This window comes from Trichogramma pretiosum, unplaced genomic scaffold, assembly GCF_000599845.2.
Source record: "Trichogramma pretiosum strain Unisexual culture from Peru unplaced genomic scaffold, Tpre_2.0 scaffold72, whole genome shotgun sequence".
NCBI lineage: Eukaryota > Metazoa > Arthropoda > Insecta > Hymenoptera > Trichogrammatidae > Trichogramma > Trichogramma pretiosum.
The window spans coordinates 624,436-643,969 of record NW_019640833.1 but is presented as its reverse complement, the minus strand read 5'-3'; the positions used below and the strand labels follow the sequence as shown (position 1 = coordinate 643,969).

Genomic DNA, 19,534 nt, shown 5'->3' with positions numbered 1-19,534 from the left:
TTTTCTCGAACTTCAACGTAATGCACGCGCGCGCGCTTGCCTGCTGCTCGGCGTTCAATTTTCATTGGAAAGCTATAATTGCACCGGGAGCTTGTGCCACGGGTATCGCTTGCCAAAGTCCATTCGTCGGCGGGCACTGGCTCGCGCGCGCGCATCTCTACTTTTCCCACGCGCGCGATACATTGAACAACAAAACTTGCGTCAGTTTTTTTATTCCAACTATATCGAATTAGCCGTTCATCGAGGAGTCGGTGGTTTTTGCATCGATAGTATAATAGCTATTTACGAATGATAAGAAAATAAAACTGCATCTCGCGTCCGAGTATGCGCGCGTGTGCATGCTAAGCTATACGTATGATATAATGACGAAACAGCGAGAATTTCGCAACGATAAACTCGGTGCGCCCTTTGTCTCTTGCACTGCTGTTGTTGCGCTTTGTCGAGTGCGCTTATATTGTATCAGTCGCAAAGCTCGTTGTCGCTCGCCTACGCACAGCGTCGCAAATATCCAAATCGACCTTGTTTTTACACGTTTAATAGTCCGATAATGTACTTCATATAATAGTTTCGAAATTCTATCGCGATAAAGGCTCGTTCGCCGAAAATTAGCTTTACACAGACACATAGGCAGCTTTGCTTCTGCAAGTCGTCCGTTACTTGGCGAGAATCTTTTAGATTTTTCGCGTTAACAAAGGCGCCAAACAAAGACCGCCCACGCGATTCACGCTCGAGATTTTACAGGACCGAGCGAGTGCCGAAAAATAAGCGCGCCTACGCGAGAGAAGACAGGTCTCAACTCGTTTGATCCTCGTTCGCGAGCTGCTGTGCGGAATAAAAAGAGCAGCTGTTGTGCGCGCGAACACGCGCATGTGGACAGACAAGGTGAACGTCCACTCGTGCATAGCACCTATCGGTCCACGGTTCAAGCTTTTTTCGCCCCAGTAGGACTTGGCACTACTTAGTTTGCTCGTAATAGGAAGTATTTTTCTGTACTGCATGGGGCAAGGATGATTCGGACCATCGTACGTTTCATTTTCTAATGCAATTTTAAACTGCCTCGGTTCTCTTGTGCTTCGCGTAGACAGCCGACTCCGCGAATATAATAAAGCCAATGGCCAGCTAAAGTTCTTATCGTTATATTGTTACGAGCTAAGCACAAACGAACAATAATATGACTGGCTGATACTTGTACGGACTCGCGGGGATCGAGAATTGCTGCGATCGCTACCACCGACGTCGCATATACGTTGCCCCTATCTTTTTCTCACTGTTATGTTTTATAATTCGCGATTGCGATTAATTTAATCCTCGTAACAGTCTGAGATTATGCATCATGTGCTCAAAGTTGTATATTTTACGCTTGTGTGTGCGGGGGTACATAAATTAAACTTGAATCAATTTGAACCTGAAGTTTCCTTCGTCGAACGTCGACAAAACCAAAAATTTTTTTTATTGTTTGAATGTTATAGTCATGGTCTACTTTCATATTTATTTATAATGAACCCTCCAAACTAAATATGACAGTGGACAGCGATAGTAACATTTAAGTAAAAAAAACTTATTTTTGAATTTTTCGTCGAACTTTGACGAAGGAAATGTTAGGTTCATGAATCAATACGTAGCAAGTATACTTGGGACATGTTTCGCATTTACCTGTAAAGCAATATATAATGTATACAAAAATCGTTTTAACTCGTGCGCGAACCAGATTGGACAAATCCTTCAAACAATGTCGGGCTCTTTAGTGTTTTCACCTAAAAATCAATACCGTGTATATCGATCAAAGAGTGTGCAGTGCCCACTAAGTTATGAGTGTGATTTTTAATGCCATTATCGCCGACATCTATCTATACCGGTTTGAAGATAACGAAGTATCGATTTTACGAAATTGAGAACAAGAGCGTATTTTTCTAATTCTTATTGGCTACGTTTTTCACCTAGATTGTAATTCATTAGTATTTACCAGAGATATTTAGGCGCCGATCATAGTTCAATTGTCTGCAAACCAATGAATAATAATGGCTCCACTTTTTTCACTCGATTTACGGAATTTCGCATAAACCATAATACGCTTTATATTCGAATTCACGAAAGTAAGTGAATTGCCAGCACGTCATGATAATATAAGCTGTATACACATTTCGGTTTTTAATTGGTGCTTTCCTGATTGGTCCCTGAGAGTTAAAAATACAAATTAGCACGAAATTGACTGTTTTAATTTTTTTATACATCTTGCTACTCCACAAGCGCACTTACACCCGAATACATCGCGATTTAGCGACTTATCGATAATAAAGAAGCGATAAGGTAAGCTTTCCTTTTGCTCTTCGCACTTGTATCCGTGAGCCCGTTTCATCGTGATAATATTTCAAGTTACAGTTTACGCGCTGCTTTTTTTCGTGTATTATTATTATTCGAACTAGAAATGATTTAAAAATAATTTTGAAAAAGCCACTTGACAGCTACCCCGAATTATACATATAGGTAAGAGATAAAGCGTGGGCGCGAGAGAGCCGTATATACTCGATTTCGGAGCTTCGGCGCGTCGAGTAATTTTAGCGATGACACTTGTCCGTGCCGCGCGCATATATTGCTTACACTAATACGAGTGCGCTGCTTTTGATTCTCGAGACTCTGGTCCGTATTTTTTGTCTGTCTGTTTGTGTACGCACGCGTGTGTTTGCTCTTCGAGTATAGCTGCCTAAAACATTATATGTTTTAATGTATACATTATATTATGCTCATTTGAATATCTTTACACTTTCCCCGACGGGATAGATTGCCTTGTGTTACACATTTTACCGGCAAAATCCGGAATTGTCGGTAATGTGTATAAGAACACTGGTTAGTTGTACGTGTGTGTTTCCTATAAGATAATGCCGCATGAAAATTGGTAAAGAAAGAGAAATTAGGTTAGCGGTGACTTTGTACGGTCTTTAGACGTGAACTTGTATGCTTGAAGAGATCAACGATCTCGTCGCGTTGCACCAAACTAATATGTTATTTTTGTCGATGATTTTTGTTTCAAGCAAGCGTGATGCAATTTTAGGCTTTTTGGTATTCTCGCTTCCTATACAATGTCCCGAACGTACTAGTATTCTTTTAATATTCGACATAAAAATCTCTCGTCTCTTCTAAAGAGGTAGTCGTAAATTTATGAGAATGAAGAAATTAACCGAAGGCAGTAAATAAAATCCCAAAGAAATAATAATAGCATCGTTACACGCAATTCTCGCTCTCGGCGCTCCAGAAAACACGTATAAATGCGCATTCAGGTATAGAAATGCGTCCTTTATAAATAGCTGCGGTGCACGATTCTCGCTTTATTGCACGCGTGCGCCACGGCTTCTCTCTTGGTTTTCATTCGCGGTGCCAAAGGGTCAGGGACATTTTTTACTTCTTCCTTCTGCGAGCGTGTCACATCGACGAGCAGTAGCAGCATCTCGTATGCGCGAAAAATCAAATGCAACAAATTTAGCGATGACACCCGGTGTACACGACAAAGAATAATAATACAACAACCACTGGCGTCGCGATTAATTTCAATGACAATGACGATAACGACGAGCCGTTTTTCAAGGCAAATGCGATTCCCATATCAATTACCTGCGTCGCTTTCAATTTATATCGATGACGACACGACCGAGCTTACAGAGCATCGCGAGAGAGAGAAAAAAAAAGAAAAATGGTGAAACGATTTCAATGATCGCCGCACTGTAGGTATATATAGTAGTGCACATACACGGTACACAGCGAGGCGATTCTTGGCGCGCATCTATACGCGTGTAATAACTCGTGGCCAAGATATCGGCTTTATTTACTTTATCGCTCGAGATCACGGATATTTTTATCGGCGATGCTTTACTGTGACTTTAGAACTATATAATAACCTCGCTTTGCACCTACTTTGCAGCATGCCCGAAGAAATCGGCATCGCTTTGTTTACGTTTTTTTTTTCCAATTAAAACCTCGCGAGCTTTCTTCCCTTCGACTAGCTTACTGTTTTTTTTTAATTTATAGCGCGCCAGACGTGATTTGTTGCCGTCTCTCCGCAAATTGAAGCGCAATAGGCGCGTCGTTGAAAGACAATGCGATCATCGTCTCTCCATAAAAGCGCATTTATAGAATTTACAATTTTCAAGAAATGAAATAGATAAAGCGATTCTTGGTATATAGGCGTTATATCAAATTCCGTATCTCTTGGCATCGGCTAAGCCTCGATATAATTAATAGAGTTCAAAGAAATTTCTTTGGCTAACTGTCAAAATGTTACTTTTATTTTCTCACACTCGCACGCGGCAAGTACACGTGCGCGAGAGGTTTTGCGTATACGCGCGTAGAGCATAGGTTACTTAGCGCCTGTTTTCTAGGAATTCTAATAGTTTTCCCGGCGACGCAAAGGTTGACAATATAATAGTTATTATGACACTTCCTCGTAGCGATTGCACAGATACATTCAGTAGAATAATAATCCTCCGAGCTAAATTGAATTTTCAACTAATGGAGCTTTTCTCGTTTTGTTTCAGATCGTATCGTCGTTCGACGGCATTCACAGCGGCGTACCGACGCGCACCACGCCGACCCTGACGCCCACGACACTGCGATCCATCGAGCAGACGTTTTTGGAGTTGACGGGGGACACGTCGGTGATCAGTCACGGTCGAGAGGCAGGTTTCGTACCGCCGTTGGTCGAGCCCTCGCAACCAATCGCGGCACAGACCCAAAACCTCTCCATCGAGACGCAAAACAACGATCCAGAACAGCAGCACCACCAGCACCACCAGCAGCAACAACAAGTCACCCTGCAGCAACAACAAATAATCGAGCTGCCGCCGCAAACGAATCAACCTCAGTCTGTTCAACAGCTGGAGGTTCAAACACAACAGCAGCCGCAACAGCAGAAACGAAACATGGGTGGCAGACGACCGACCAAGTCCGTGGGTATCACGCCCGAGGAAGAGGAGCGCCGACAGCTCCGACGCGAACGAAATAAAATGGCGGCTGCGCGTTGTCGCAAACGTCGCATGGATCACACGAATCAACTGCTTGGGGTTCGTATTCGATTAATCGTGCTTAATTAAAGACGCGATTGTCCATGATTGAGAGAGCGAGAAACTCATTGTTTTCTTCATTATTTCAGGAAACGGAAGAACTGGAAGCAAAACAACAGAACCTCAAGGATGAAATAGCTGAACTCATAAAGACCAAGGGAGATTTAGAAATGATGCTCGAAGGTCATCAAGGCTTCTGTCGAATGACGGCAGCTTCGCCACCAGATATCAAACCAAATATCAATGATTCCATTCACGGATCGGATAATGCGTTGCCTTCGGTCGAGGAATTCGGCGATCTGTCCTGTAAATTACAAAATCAAGGCCAAGACGAGCAGCAGATGAGCGGAATGCGACCAAATCGGCCGAATTCCTTGCCAGTATTTGACCCCGTCAATCGGCCCAACTCCTTGCCGATGTTCACCGAGCCAAAGCCACGACCCTCGAGTCTGCAATTCAAACAGGTGGAAACGCCGACCTTCATGAAAACGGCGAGCGAAGTCGCGGGCATACCGATCACGACGCCGTCGGCGGGCATACCCTTCAATTTCGACTCGTTAATGGAGGGCGGCACAGGACTGACGCCTGTATCGATATCCACACCGCTCATACCCACGTGCTCCAGTCAGCAAAGGCAAAACATCATCGCCACGGCCACGACCAGTCACAGCAATCTATCGGCCGTCGACCTGAGCTCCCCTTGCGATCCCAATGCGCCCAAGCTTGTCAGCTTGTGACATATGCAGGATTACCTCGTGCCCGTCGGGGCTGTTGATTATGAGTCACCCGAGGAAAACTATTGATTATTCTCGTCGACCAGTTGTTTTGAATATTATCGATATTAGTCCACGTCTGATGTATGTTTAAGTTTGTTTTTTTTTGCATTATTCAAGCGCGCAGTATTTTGTTCAAAGCGCGAGAAGATATTTTTTTTTATGTATGATAGATGATGCCAATTTATTGAGCGAATAATGGAGTGAAATAGTGAGCGACGTTTTTTATCAATTTTTTTCATGCGTTACCTCTTGCACCAGTGTACGTAGAGCAATGTGGTCATTTTTTATCGTACTAAAATCTGCCCTTAAAAATATTTGTAAGCCAGAATCGAGATATAAGGGATAGATTTTTAAGTAAGATAAAGTAGTGATAATTAAGATAGGTAATTATAATCAGCTCTAGTGAGTGCTATATCATTAATAATTGTAATGTCAATTTTTTAAGCGAATTTTTATATTTTTTAATTAAAAAAAATAAATTACGAAATAACGTTTATACGAAGGTGCAAATTTGAAATAAATGAAAAATCTAGATAAAATCGATCGTAAATTAATTTTAAGTTGATTCAATTTTTAAGTACTCTATAGATGAATCATGTACCAAACGAAAGGGTATGATGAAAAGAAATATTTTATTTATTTGCAATTTTGCAAATTTGAATTAGAAATTATTCTGATTATCTCTATATACTTAATCTGAATATTTTTATAATTTAAAAATGACCTAATTCTATAACGGAACGAATTATAAATGTATGTATGCGTTGTAATCCATCCATGCATATTTATGTACACGAAATAAGTGATTGTAATATAAACAAATATTTATATTTTATAACTCACGAAAATTTTTGCATAACCATGAGAGCAATATTATTCTAAATTATGTATGTATTTTTATTCAACGTGCATGAAATTTGTACGCTTGATTTTGCTGTGACCGGCACACGTTAATGAAAATGTCATATCTGAAAAATTACAACGAATTAATTTATATTATATTTCCGACTATTACTTGCGAGACATCGATGATCTTCAATTTGACCATTTTTCATTAGTATCAATGAAAAAATTTTGTATAGGCTTTACTTTTTTACCAAAAATCATGTACACTATAGACATCGAACATCGCTCTAATTTAAGCGAAGTGTCATAGAATCTGCAATATATCTTATTAAATTCAAGAGGCCAATAAAGTGACTTGAATGTAGACATGAATGGTTTTATTTTTAAAATCCTTACTTGTAGGAATCCTCATAAAATGTAGAAAAACCCATAACACAACTGTTTTTTAATTAAGTTGCGAAATTTCATATTGGTTTCAAATTAATAAAATACAATTATTTTCGTTTAAAATAATGATTTTTATTTACATGATTTGTTACTCTAAGAGAACATACATTTTTATTTACAAATCTGTGACCGAATTTATTTCAAAATCATCAAAGATTAAAACCCAGTAACACGTTTTATCGCCTCTCTTTCGTTCGTCGAACTCATCGGTTGATAATGACTAAATTCCATTGAAAAAGTTGCAGTTCCAGACGCTATTATTCGAAGCTGAGTTGAGTAACCAAGCAGTTCTGACAGCGGCACGCTACAGTTAATCACTTTATTCCGAGCCCGAATATCGATAGTTTTAATTTCTGCTCTTCTCCTTGTTAAATCGTTAATTACACTGGACGAGTTTTCTTCAATAGTAACCACCTCTAAATTCATGATTGGCTCTAGCAAAAGTGATCCGCTATCGTTCATCATCTGTAAAATTGTAAATAATGAATAAAGTACCAATACAGTGATAGACAAATTGCATGTGATTTGAGCGCAAAACAAATGACTATACGAATTGAAAAATGTTGGGACACTCCATTAAAAATCTAAAGTCGATAAAAAAAATATTTTGAAGAACTAAATTAAAAAGTTAACAAAAAAGTATCTAATGCTGGGTTCATATTTAGGACTTTTCTACAGCGTAAGTGACAAACCATTGGAATATTGGAGCAAAGAAAAGTCAAAAACTGGTTCTATAAAAAGGATATTAGACGAAGAGCTCAACGAAAATGTAGGTTATTTGTTTATTTACAAACAACATACGTCATTAATTCTCGATTATGTTACAAAGGTTTTGGAAATTCAAGATGTCGAAGAAACCAATCGTCAAAAAACATGGATTACGTGTCCACCTAATACAAATCAACTGTTGGCTTTGCCATTACCGGTCGTCGTGCTCGTCGTGAAAACGACTCTTCCGCACTTTAGCTTCTTCTTGCAGTTGGTCGACAAGGATCGCACGAAGCATGTCATGCACTTTACGACCGTCGAAGAGAAGAAAACCTTGTATAAAGCGATACCGAAGATTCACGTACACTTGGAGCCGGGATGGAATAGATTGGAGGTAGATTTTAATCATCTGTCGAAGATCTTTCAAGTGCAGTTTACAGCAATTACAAGGTTGAAAATTTGCGCCAATTGTCGCATACGCAGGATTTATTTGACCGATAAGCACTACAACGAAGACGACATGCCTCACGAGCTTTACCAAGGCTTTCTCGACAATTACATGTTGAAATGGGGCATTAAAGGTATCGAGCGAGCCACTCAAACTAGAAAGATAAGCTCGAAAAATGCCTGTAGAAAAGACCACATCTTGAGTCCTGCCTGCGGATACAGCAGATTGTTTCTCAAAAATTTACAGGCCAAATCGGATAAAGTACTCGATGACTTTTTTTCCAAGCAACCAGTCAAATCTGTGAAAAATTATCTGAATTTCAAGCAACGAGCAAAGTTAAGACCTTACGCGATTCCTGAGGCAATGAAGCATACTATAAAATTAGCAGAGGATGCAGACTCCACTTACTTGGATTTACAAGAAATTAAAGAAAGCATAATTAATCAGAGCTACTTGTACGGAAAATTAGCTTACGAGGAGAAACGCATAGTCTACAATAACCCATCTTTGAAACCTAAGGCTGCTGAAAAAGAAGGATCACACTCTTGGGAATTTAAATGTCCAAATTTTCGATATCCAGAAGTGAAAGGCAAAAAAGCCAAAGTTAACGACACTCCGAAAACCCCACCTTATACTAATAGATTTAAGTCTCCTTTTTAACTTGCAATCAAAAAAAAATCGCACGAAAATATAGATTTGTGAAAAAAATAGTAAAATTCTTAAAATTAAATTCAATGAAAAATATTTGCTTTCCTACTTACTTTTTGTATACATTGTGTCACTGAAGCTGATATTATTGACTCAGATGTTCCTTTCTTAACTTCTAGCCAATGTAATTTTACACCAACATTCACTACTGGGCATCCTAATTTTGGCCCATGTGATAATGCAGACTCAACACCTTTTTTCACAGCAATCAAGGTTCTTGGATGAATAGCGTCGATATTAGCAGCATTATCCTTACTTCTATCAAAAAGTAACTCATTTTTTCCAATATAATCTGGTATTAGCGACATTGTTATGGTAACTTCATGATTTGATTTTCCTATTTCATGCTTAGCAGTGTAGGTGTCTTTGGTTGACTCATTGATTGTTTCCTTGTAAGCAATTTGTAATTCTCCAAGATCAACATCAATTTTAAATTCACTACGTATTCTTTCTTTTATAATGTCAAGATGGAGTTCGCCCATTCCTCCTAATATAGTTTGGTCGGTTTCAATATCTTGAATAACTCTAAGGCTTGGATCTTCTTTTTGCAATTGTTCGAGAGCAGATTCCAAAGCTGTCACATAAGACAATGATGGTGGTTCTATATTACAGAAGAAAACTGGTTCTGGTACATTAGTTCCAACATTAAAAATGTTATCAATTTTTTCTTGATCAAAGGATGTTTTAGTTTGCATATATTTTTTAGCTTTATTTGCACTTTGAACACTAGATGTTAACAAGTCACCGGTAACTGTATGCTTTAAACCTGCTAAAGCACCAATATTTCCTTGACTTATTTCAAAAATTTCTTCATAATCGTCAGCATAAGCAGCATAAAGTTTTCCACTAGTTTCTACAAGTTGTCTTTGAATATTATATAATTTTTGACCCTTTTTCATTTCACCAGTGTAAACTCTGAAAAATGTCACAGGGCCTCGTTGCTTGTCATGAATCACTTTAAATACTCTTGCTGATAGATTATCTTCAAAACATTTATATAATCTACTATATTGATTGAAATTGGGAGTTGGTAAGTACAATATTACACTATCCATTAGAGATTGAACTCCAATATTTTTGTAAGAACTACCTAATAAAACAGGTACCCCTTTTTGTGAGATTGTGACTCTACGCAAAGAGTCTACAATATTTTGAGATGATACCTTTTCAAGAGAATCTTGTTCAATAACAATATTGGCCAATTCATCATCTATTCCAGATAATTTGTCAGTTAATGTATTTCGTTGTTCTATAGCTTCAGTTAACAATTGATTATCATTATCTGAACATAATTTTGTTTTAATTATAGTTCTACCTTGATTTTTCTTATTAAATATAATTTTTTCAAGATTAACAACGTCAATAACTCCGGTCAATATTCCATTTTCTTTGAATGGCAGTTGAACTGGAAATGTAACAGCATTTAATTTTGTTTCTAATGATTTCAGACACATAAAAAAGTTTGCATCAGCTCTATCCATCTTGTTTACATAGACTATTCGAGGTAAACAATACCTATCAGCTTGTCGCCAAACTGTAGTGGTTTGTGCTTCAACTCCTGCACTCCCATCCAGAACTACAATTCCTCCATCCATTACTCCAAGAGTTTGTTCAACACCCATTGTGAAATCAATGTGACCCGGAGTATCAATTAGATTAAATCTATAACTTTTCCAGTCAAAAGTTACAGCAGCAGAAGAAATTGTAATTCCTCTTTCCCGCTCTTGATCCATAAAATCAGTGACCGTGTTTCCATCGTGGACTTCACCCATGTGATTTATGATTCCTGAGTAGAAGAGCATTCTCTCTGTTGTTGTAGTTTTTCCTATTGGTTTAAAAATGTCGTAATTTTAGAAAAAGCTTCTGTTCTAAATTTAACCTACATTGCTATAAGATTAGTAAATGTAGTATCACTGAAATTTCGAGAAAAAAAATTCTGGACTATTCAAAGTTATTCATTAACATCAACAAACAATCTCTAAAAAGAAAAATATGAAAAATTACCGGCGTCTATGTGGGCGAGTATACCGATGTTTCGAATTTTGTCGATGCTGCATTGTTCACTCGCTACCTTAGCTGCACTCTTATCTTGATGTAAAGCACGTTTTTGTAGTTTGAACAAAATGTTCTTTATAGATCTTTGCAACATTTTAAATAAAAGAAAGAATATACTATATTATCACGCAAACTGAAAAAAATGGCATGGCACTGACGTCATAAGTAAACGCGTGGAACGAAGCAGACGACAGTTTAGCAAATCAAATTCTCTTTCTGATTGACAGTTAACAGTTTGTAGATTGGCGAATCAACGATTTGCAAGATTCCAAATCTGTGTAAAGAAACGACTAGGGAATGCATTGATTATACTTATGGTTTGAAATTTCTAATCCAGTGTAGTACTAGTATGAGAAACAATTTTTATATGATGTTAATGCCTTATAAATAAACATTCAGTGTGTGTATAATTTTTGCGAAATAAAACTGTTGATTGCACCACTGCTGATATTAAAATTTGAAGAACTACGTATAACCTAGTTATTTATTCATCTAAAACTAACGCTCACAATGAAATTCAAATGTAAAATGACAGATACAGGATCTCTAAGAGATTTTTCAAGTAAGAATGAGTTTACTAATATGTAGATAATATAAATAATGTTGATTCAGTTGATAAAACGAATCAAAAATTGAATATATTACTATTATTATTATGATTAATTTCAGATGTTGCAACTACAGTAGCAAGGATGTCAAAACAATGTGTCATTCGTTTGACAAGAAATTTCTTTTTCTTCAACATAGCTGATGATACTACACCAATGGTGTGGGCTAGACTAGATCAGAATCACTTTTTTGTAGATTATATGGTTCATGGAAAAACTGATGATATCCATGAAATTTATATGGAATTAAATACAGCCATGTTGGCTAAAAGTGTTTCAACATTTAAAGCAGCTGCAAGAAGTGTTAAAATTAGATTAACCAATAAGCAACAACCATGTTTAACATTTGAAATTGAAATGTCGTCCATTAGTGCAGAGTCTCGAATGTGTGTTCATGATATACCAATAACTATTATTCCTCAAAAAAAGTGGCCCGAGTTCAATGAACCACACATAGAAAAATTTGAAGTAATTTCTTATCATAAACTTGGTTTGATTTTTATAATTATTTCTATAAATCTTATATAAATTTTATATCTTTTAATTTCAGATATCTGTAGAAATGCCTCAATTTAAAAATTTACGCAGTGTATTAGAAAGAATGAAAAACATGAGTCCAGTGCTGACTATTTCAGTTGATACTAATGGGGTGCTGGCTCTTAAAGCTGATGCTGATTCAGCCACAGTGTCTGTGCATTTTCCAAATCTTACAGTTCTTGAGTGTGATGCAGAGGATGAAACAGTATCTGCTAGTGTTGATATTAAAAAATTTCATGCATTCGTAGCATGGGACGCTGTGCATCCAACATCAATGAATTGCAATATTATCAGTAATAAAGTTGTCAATATTAACTTAACTCTAGACGATTATATGCAAATAAAGTATTACATTCCTGCAGTAGAATGTAACTAACAAAACATGATGAAGAATCATTGTTACTTAATATGTAAATAAATAGGATACACTTTTTTGTAAGAATTCAATTTTTCAAATGTACTGATGATATTTATAATCATAATACATATTCTTTTCGAATTATCAAACAATTTCAACATTTCCCGCATTACTGTAGCCGATTAAAAGTCATTGCCTCGCATTGGTTGAAAAAGTTATCACGTGACTCGTCACCGATAAATAATACACCTACATACTTTGTGTTTATTCTCCTGTTTCCGCTGTTACAGATCGATTTTTCCTATAGACCATGTTTATCAATAGAACATATTCATTTTCTTTATCCAAAATTAACCTTTGTATTCGGCAGTCGTATTTAATAACATTTAGCTACAATATTTTCTGACTGAAAAAAAACTTGTTGCAACTGTCAGACGTCAGTACAATTTCAATAATTCTGTTTCTGCATGCCACCTATCGGTGTAAAGTAGCAATTCATTTGATCATCATTTTAAACGCGGGCTTTGAGTTTTCTGCTTCATATGCTCACTGGTCAAATGTGGTTTTACCGAAAAATAATCAATCTCCTAGTAAAATTTTATTGAACTGTAAATTGTTTATTTAAAGATGGCTGACAATACAACGCTTTGGGTGAAAACCCATAAAGTTATCAATAGATTCTACAAAGATTTAACCTGTGGTGAATGGTTTGTGTGAAACATTGTTTATGTTGACCATCATGTTTTTTTCATTGTTTTCATAAAATATGTTTGTTATTCCACAGCAATCAAAGATTATTGAATCCTCAACAATTTTTGAACTGCGGTCATTTTGTTTGTTCAAAGTGTAGAAAATGCAAAACCGACTGTCCAGAATGTGGAATACCTGGCAAGTTGGCAGACGTTCATAGTGATTCTGTTGTCAATGATGTTATCATTAATTTGGAAAAAATTGCTCAAGCTGTTGGTTTAGTGTAATTTTACATTCATTTATTATTTATTTATTTATTAAACTTGTCCTTAAAAATGTTTTTTTTTGTTTTTATAGCTCTCTTAAACAGACTCTAACTTCTAAGGCTTCAACATCTTTATCCAGACAAAAAAGTTCTAGCAGTATAAATGAGTTAATGAAAAAACCGACAATAGCTCCTCCAGTGAGGTCAAGTAGATCTAAAATAACAATCGATGACCCTAACAATACTACTTACTGTGAGTCAATTGCTAGTACAAGTACTCGCAGGGGAAAGTCTAACGACGTTATTCCAAAGAACATAGATAAAAAAAATCAAAAAGGAGAAACACAATTGCATATAGCGTGTCGCAAAGTAAGTTTCAGGAATTTAATATATATGCAATAAAATTTCATGAAAAGGTAAAATATTCAATCTGATTCTAGGATAATGTTGATAGAGTAAGGTTGCTATTAGATGCAGGAGCGAATCCAAACACCAAAGATAATGCCGGATGGACTCCACTGGTAAAATTGATTTACTTCTTCAAATACTCTTTCAGAAAAACATATATTATAATGTTTTATGTAATTTAGCAAGAGGCAGCAAGCTATGGTTATTATGAAGTTTGTGAGTTGCTTATAACAAAAGGAACTAACTTAGATATGCATGGATTCGAAAGTAGGACTGCATTGCATGATGCAATCTTGAATAAAGAAGCTGATGTAGCAGCTCTATTAATTCAAGCTGGCGCTAACAAAGATGTATTTGACAATGTTGGAAAAAAACCAATGTTTGTAATTTTTATAAATTACTAATTAGTTATTTAAATATTGTTTCTCATCAGACAATTTTCATTTTAGAGATTATTGTAGCTCTCCAGAAATATTAAAAATATTTGATGTGTCTCAGGATACTTCTGATGATAAATCAGAAATAGTTTCAGATTTAAAAACAATAGATCTCAATAGAACAACAAACATTTCATCTGAACCAAAAATTGTTTTGTTTGGTTCCAATCTCAAACCAAAAAATAAAAAACTTCTTATGAAATTAGGAACAGAAAAAAAAATTAGAGTAGTAAATAATTTAAGGTAAGTAATGTACTTATGACACTGCAATCATTTTAAAAGTTTATTAAAAAGAAAATTATTTTTAGTCCTATTGTAAGCCATGTCATCGTAGATACAGATTCAACTCTTCAATTACAATTAACATTTGATATACTATTGACAATATTGTATGGGAAATGGATATTAACTAGTGACAGTAAGTGAAATTTATTGAATTGTTAAAAAAATCATATTATTGAAATAAAATACACTCTTTTTTTATTAGTTTTATCGATACTCATGGAAAACGAAAATATTACTGCAAATGCGTTAAGTTTGTTTGAAGTCAATCCTCCTCAACTAGATAATGGACCTTCTTGTGCTAGAGAAAATAATGAAAAACAAGTATGCTTTCATCACAATGTACAACTCATAATTTTTTGTAAAAAATTGGTTTAACGTGTAAAATTTATTTTGCAGAACCCAAAGCTTTTCAACAATTGTAGCTTTTACTTCGCAATCAAAAGCCACGATTGGATACATTATGAGGGAATGAAAATTTCGAAAGATCAATTGATGAAACTCGTCGCAGCTGGAGACGGTGTCACTTTGACGAGGGAACCGAAACCCGAAGATATTCAAGGTTCGCTGAGTCCTTTTCATGTGGCTCATGACACAAATCATTCCTTACATAAGTGCACTCATTATATTATTTATGATTATGCAGAAGGTCAACCGAGTCGAATTATGTACAATTTACCATTTTTAAAAACGTTACCACTCATGTGGTTGATTGAATCGATATTGAGATTCAAATTACTTGATCCCATTGATATGGGACTTTTGATTGAAGATACTCCATGAATAATTCGACTCACTTCTTTAAAAATATCAATTAAACGTTCAAGTCTTTAATGAAAAAAGTACAAAATATTTTTATTTTTATAATATAATCAAGTGATGATTATAATAAAAATGCAAATTATCTTATTATTTAAATTACTTTTATGTCTTGTTGAATGAGTATTAGATTACTTATTAATGATTAATGAATACTTGTTAATTTTATTGAGTTGATTTTTTTTAATTTTTATCATCTGCTTATCTGGATCATACTATTAAAACTTGACCAATTTATCAATTTAATTTAATTTTATCAAACTTGGAATGCAAAAAATTGTTACAATAAGTTTTAAAACATATTACAATAAGTATAGTCACGGATCTGTGAATAAAAGAATAATGCATAATTAGTTGTGATAAAAAAGACATGGAAAACGGACAAACAAAAATATCTTTGATTTACCTTATATAAAGTAGTATAGCATTTTGATTTACCAGAGGAGAGTCGACGAAGTTTTAATAATAGGAAAAATATTTTTTTCATGGGTCAATTTATAAATATAATTAAGTCTCGTCATCAGTCTCGATTCATACAGTCTGAAGTATACTCGCGAACGCGTTCGAGTAACAACAATCTCTCTTTCTCTCTTTTTTACGCGGCGCGTGTTTTACCGGCGAAGTACCGCTAATCGCGTGCCGTAGCGATACACCTCTATGCTTCATACAATCATCACTGCGTGTGCGAGCGCATACGCGCTCGCAAAACAATTTCGCACTTTTTACATTTTTTTCAGCTATACATGCAAATCTCGTGTGCGTAAAAGGTTCAATTCCTTTGGTTTACTGCAGATCATGGGTGTTTGATTCCACTGGGTGATACAAAGGGGCTTTTTTTGTTTGAAAAGTATGTATAATTATGTCATGTAAATTGGTTACAACAGGAAGTCAGAGAAAATGTAAATTATTGCGGATGACTTTTGCTTTAATTAAATCAAAATAATCCCAAAAAATCGTCATTTAATTTCTAAAGCGACGAAAAACAAAACCAAAAATTGAGCATCTATCAAAGAAAGTTTTTACTTTGAGTTGAGTAATTTTTAAACGCATGTCCTAGAGGATACTCTTAGCGTGTCTTAAATTAAAATTTCTTAATGTGTCTTAACATTGAAATTTTAGTGTCACGTGTGAAAAAAACCGATTGGAGCTTGGCACAGGTATCTTTCGGCACGATAATCATGCGAGTGAAAATATCACGAGAGAGAAAGAGTACGCGCTTAATTCCACAATAGGCTGCATCTTTCTCGAGTTGAAAAACAATTCTGCATGTACAAGCGTATGGGTTTGTCAACGAAAAAGCGTCGTGGGCAGTCAGCCACCCTTTCTTCCAAGTCGATCGTGCAGTATGCCGATCGCGCGTCGAAAAAACTACGGAAACTCGCCGATTTTTTACGCGAGCTAAAAGTTGCTATAAATGTGAATCGGCGAATCGAAGAAATTGATCGATACTTTGCGTAACGATGCGTGTCAACAGAAGGAGGATGCGAGAAGAAAATGCGAGCTGCGAAAAGAGGCGGAGGACAGGAAGTCTATGCGTGAAGGTACACATATACAATACGGCTCCGTAAGTACGCGCTCACAAGATACATGTGTGCATCCATGCACAGTGGTAGAGACGCAGCAGCAGCAGCAGCAGCAGCAGCAGCAGCAGCAGCAGCAGCAGTAGCAGTCGTCGTATATAGATGCACACAGGATCGGACGCGTGTGCGAGTGCGAATCCAAGCTGGTGTGTGCGGGGCTCGGCTCTTTGCTCTCCGGTACGTACATATAGCAGGTCGTGTTGTACGTACATGTGTATACGCGCGCCCGTACACGCGTTCGTGCTACGCGCTCTACGCGCTTGCGAGAGAGACGGAGCGAGACGACGACGCGGAGCAAAGGTATACCTCCGCGCATCTCATACTTTCCCATTTGGTCGACGCATCTTGTTGAACACCAACAAACAAACGCCAACGAGGCACACACATGTGCACGCGCGGCCCGACGCTATATATGTTATTGCGCGTATCCTATATAAACGCGTATCGCTGCACTCGAGCCGTCGTCTTACGTGTGTATGTTATAGGTATAAAACGATAGCCGAAGCACGACGTGCGTGAGCCTATCCATGGCACACACACGCCGACCACGAGTGCGCGATGACAGCTATATACCTACATGTTATGCGTGCTGCTGCTGCACATGGGTGGTGCATACCGCACACAAACCTACTCGACGTTACATAGATTACACGTTATGCTATACGTATACGCACATGCGTGTATATGAGCGATTCTTTTAAGAAAACGCATTTTTGGAGGTACAATCGCGGCAAAAGTTTTTTCCCCGTGACGCGGGTACTGACCATCGGCGTTTGAAAACGAGGCCCAGACCGACCGCGATCGCTACGAATTATGCGATAATTCGAATCGTAATCAGAGATCAAATCATTCGATTTCCACTGTATACAAACTTGTTGCTCATCCCACGTTTATATTGCGCAGAGCCTAGGCCAAATTCCTTACTCACCATGTAATTGTGAGGGATAGGAAAACCACTTACACGACAGGGAGAGAGGTCAGAAAAATCAGAAAGAAAACCCTTACGTAATTAATGGAAGGCTCCTAATTACAAATCCATTAAGTTACCCTCGGAAATCCGATCTTCAGTGTATAAAACGATTCTTATTGCCTCGAAAAATAGAAATGAGGTGCAAGTAGAAGAAGTTTGTGAAAAACTAGCATTACCAAATCACGTTGAAGATTTAAATTGGATTTTGGAGCAATCAGTGAAAAGAAAAGAAATCGATTTGTTCCATTTTTACAAAATCATGACTTCGAAATTGCACCAGCATAAACTTAGATACAGTGATTTGAGTGTGAAAACTTCTACTGCTATCCATAAAATACTCTGGTTATATTTTATTGACTCAATAATTAAACTAAAATTCAAGCCAGTATCTTCCGAGTTGAGGTTACAAGGCGTTCCTCCAATTATACCTGACTACTCAATAGAAAATATAAAAAAGTTATTAATCATGTATGGCTGTGAAAAAATTACCTAGATGTATTTGACCTTAGCCATTTCTAGCGGCATGCATTGTTAGCTGCAACTTTTCAGTGCCAAGATTTATAAGTCAGATCAACATCGACGTGGATAAAAAATTGATGATAAGTTTTACTTGAAGTCTCCAGTGATAATGGAAATTTATAGTGGAAACAAAAATGTTATTTGAATATTGGTAAAAAACCAAGTCGATCTAAATGTATAGACCGACGACGGTTGTATATTGTTGCACTTGGCAGTGATACGAAAGCAGTACGATATCTTCAAGATACTGCTGAATTGTTACACAATTTCAGTCAACGAACTCGACGAAAAACACAGAACTATTCTTCACTTAGCGATTTTATCAAAATAACCAGAGATGGTGAAGGAACTCGTAAACGGCGGAGCTGACACAAGCCTAGCATTCGGACATTTGCAGTTTTTCAAATCTTATTGATCGCATGAGTACTTTATGATGTATATATCGTCATAAAGTTTTCGCTGGCGTTGCTGAATCGAATGCAACAAGCCGCATCTCGATCCGATTTACTGCAAAAATTTTCGAAATGTGATAGATTTCAGTGCTTTATTTCCTCGACTAAGATCACAGGTTGAGGAACGAGAGGTAATTTATGTCACTGATTTTTAATTATATACAATTTGCATATACATAAATCATTGAAAAAAAATTGTAAAGTTCCTTCCGGGGGGGAAGAAAAATGATCATATATTGTATTTCCATCGATATACACTTTCTAATCGAATTTAACGACTCTCACTCAGTTCGTGCCACGTGTATTTTTAGTCCGGGCGCCAGCTATGGGTCGAGTATACATTTTCAGGTCCATAAGGTAACCAAAGCTTTTTATAGGTTTTTTGGTGTGCTGAATCGATTTAGCTTGGTTACCAAGCGTTAAAATTGGTATTTTAAAAGTTATTAACAAATTTATTGTTTATAACTAAAAAAATTTGTTTAAAAAAATCTGAAAAAATTCACACGTATTCTTTGACTAATTCTAAGACTATTTTGTTCTTTGCATTTTTTCGTTTTAGACGTTCCTTAA

The 19,534-nt window shown here is 36.6% G+C and overlaps 4 protein-coding genes across 7 annotated transcripts in view; 3 read left to right on the top strand and 1 right to left on the bottom strand.

Annotated features, from left to right (window-relative positions):
* Positions 1 to 7,039, top strand: part of LOC106656291 (transcription factor kayak) — a 48,737-nt gene extending 41,698 nt beyond the window's left edge. For all 4 annotated transcript variants that reach the window (XM_014377169.2, XM_014377171.2, XM_014377170.2 and 1 more), the window contains exons 2-3: positions 4,527 to 5,051; positions 5,141 to 7,039. In XM_014377169.2, the coding sequence (XP_014232655.1) occupies positions 4,527 to 5,051; positions 5,141 to 5,788 (1,173 nt within the window). In that variant the 3' untranslated portion in view covers positions 5,789 to 7,039. The remainder of the gene's footprint in view (positions 1 to 4,526; positions 5,052 to 5,140) is intronic.
* Positions 7,040 to 7,249: 210 nt separating this feature from the next.
* On the bottom strand, positions 7,250 to 11,151 carry LOC106656043 (ribosome-releasing factor 2, mitochondrial). The gene is made up of 3 exons (XM_014376673.2): positions 10,989 to 11,151; positions 9,038 to 10,809; positions 7,250 to 7,585 (listed from the first exon to the last, which is right to left on the bottom strand). Exons 1-3 carry the CDS (start codon positions 11,131 to 11,133, stop codon positions 7,277 to 7,279), a joined length of 2,226 nt encoding a protein of 741 aa, XP_014232159.1. The 5' UTR covers positions 11,134 to 11,151; the 3' UTR covers positions 7,250 to 7,276.
* Positions 11,152 to 11,259: 108 nt separating this feature from the next.
* On the top strand, positions 11,260 to 12,694 carry LOC106656044 (checkpoint protein HUS1-like). Its single transcript, XM_014376674.2, has 3 exons — positions 11,260 to 11,601; positions 11,709 to 12,115; positions 12,198 to 12,694. Exons 1-3 carry the CDS (start codon positions 11,550 to 11,552, stop codon positions 12,558 to 12,560), a joined length of 822 nt encoding a protein of 273 aa, XP_014232160.1. The 5' UTR covers positions 11,260 to 11,549; the 3' UTR covers positions 12,561 to 12,694.
* A 131-nt stretch (positions 12,695 to 12,825) lies between these two features.
* Positions 12,826 to 15,461, top strand: LOC106656140 (BRCA1-associated RING domain protein 1-like). The gene is made up of 9 exons (XM_014376830.2): positions 12,826 to 13,249; positions 13,327 to 13,515; positions 13,590 to 13,866; positions 13,938 to 14,018; positions 14,088 to 14,284; positions 14,355 to 14,585; positions 14,651 to 14,760; positions 14,830 to 14,948; positions 15,024 to 15,461. Exons 1-9 carry the CDS (start codon positions 13,170 to 13,172, stop codon positions 15,405 to 15,407), a joined length of 1,668 nt encoding a protein of 555 aa, XP_014232316.1. The 5' UTR covers positions 12,826 to 13,169; the 3' UTR covers positions 15,408 to 15,461.
* Positions 15,462 to 19,534: the final 4,073 nt, after the last annotated feature.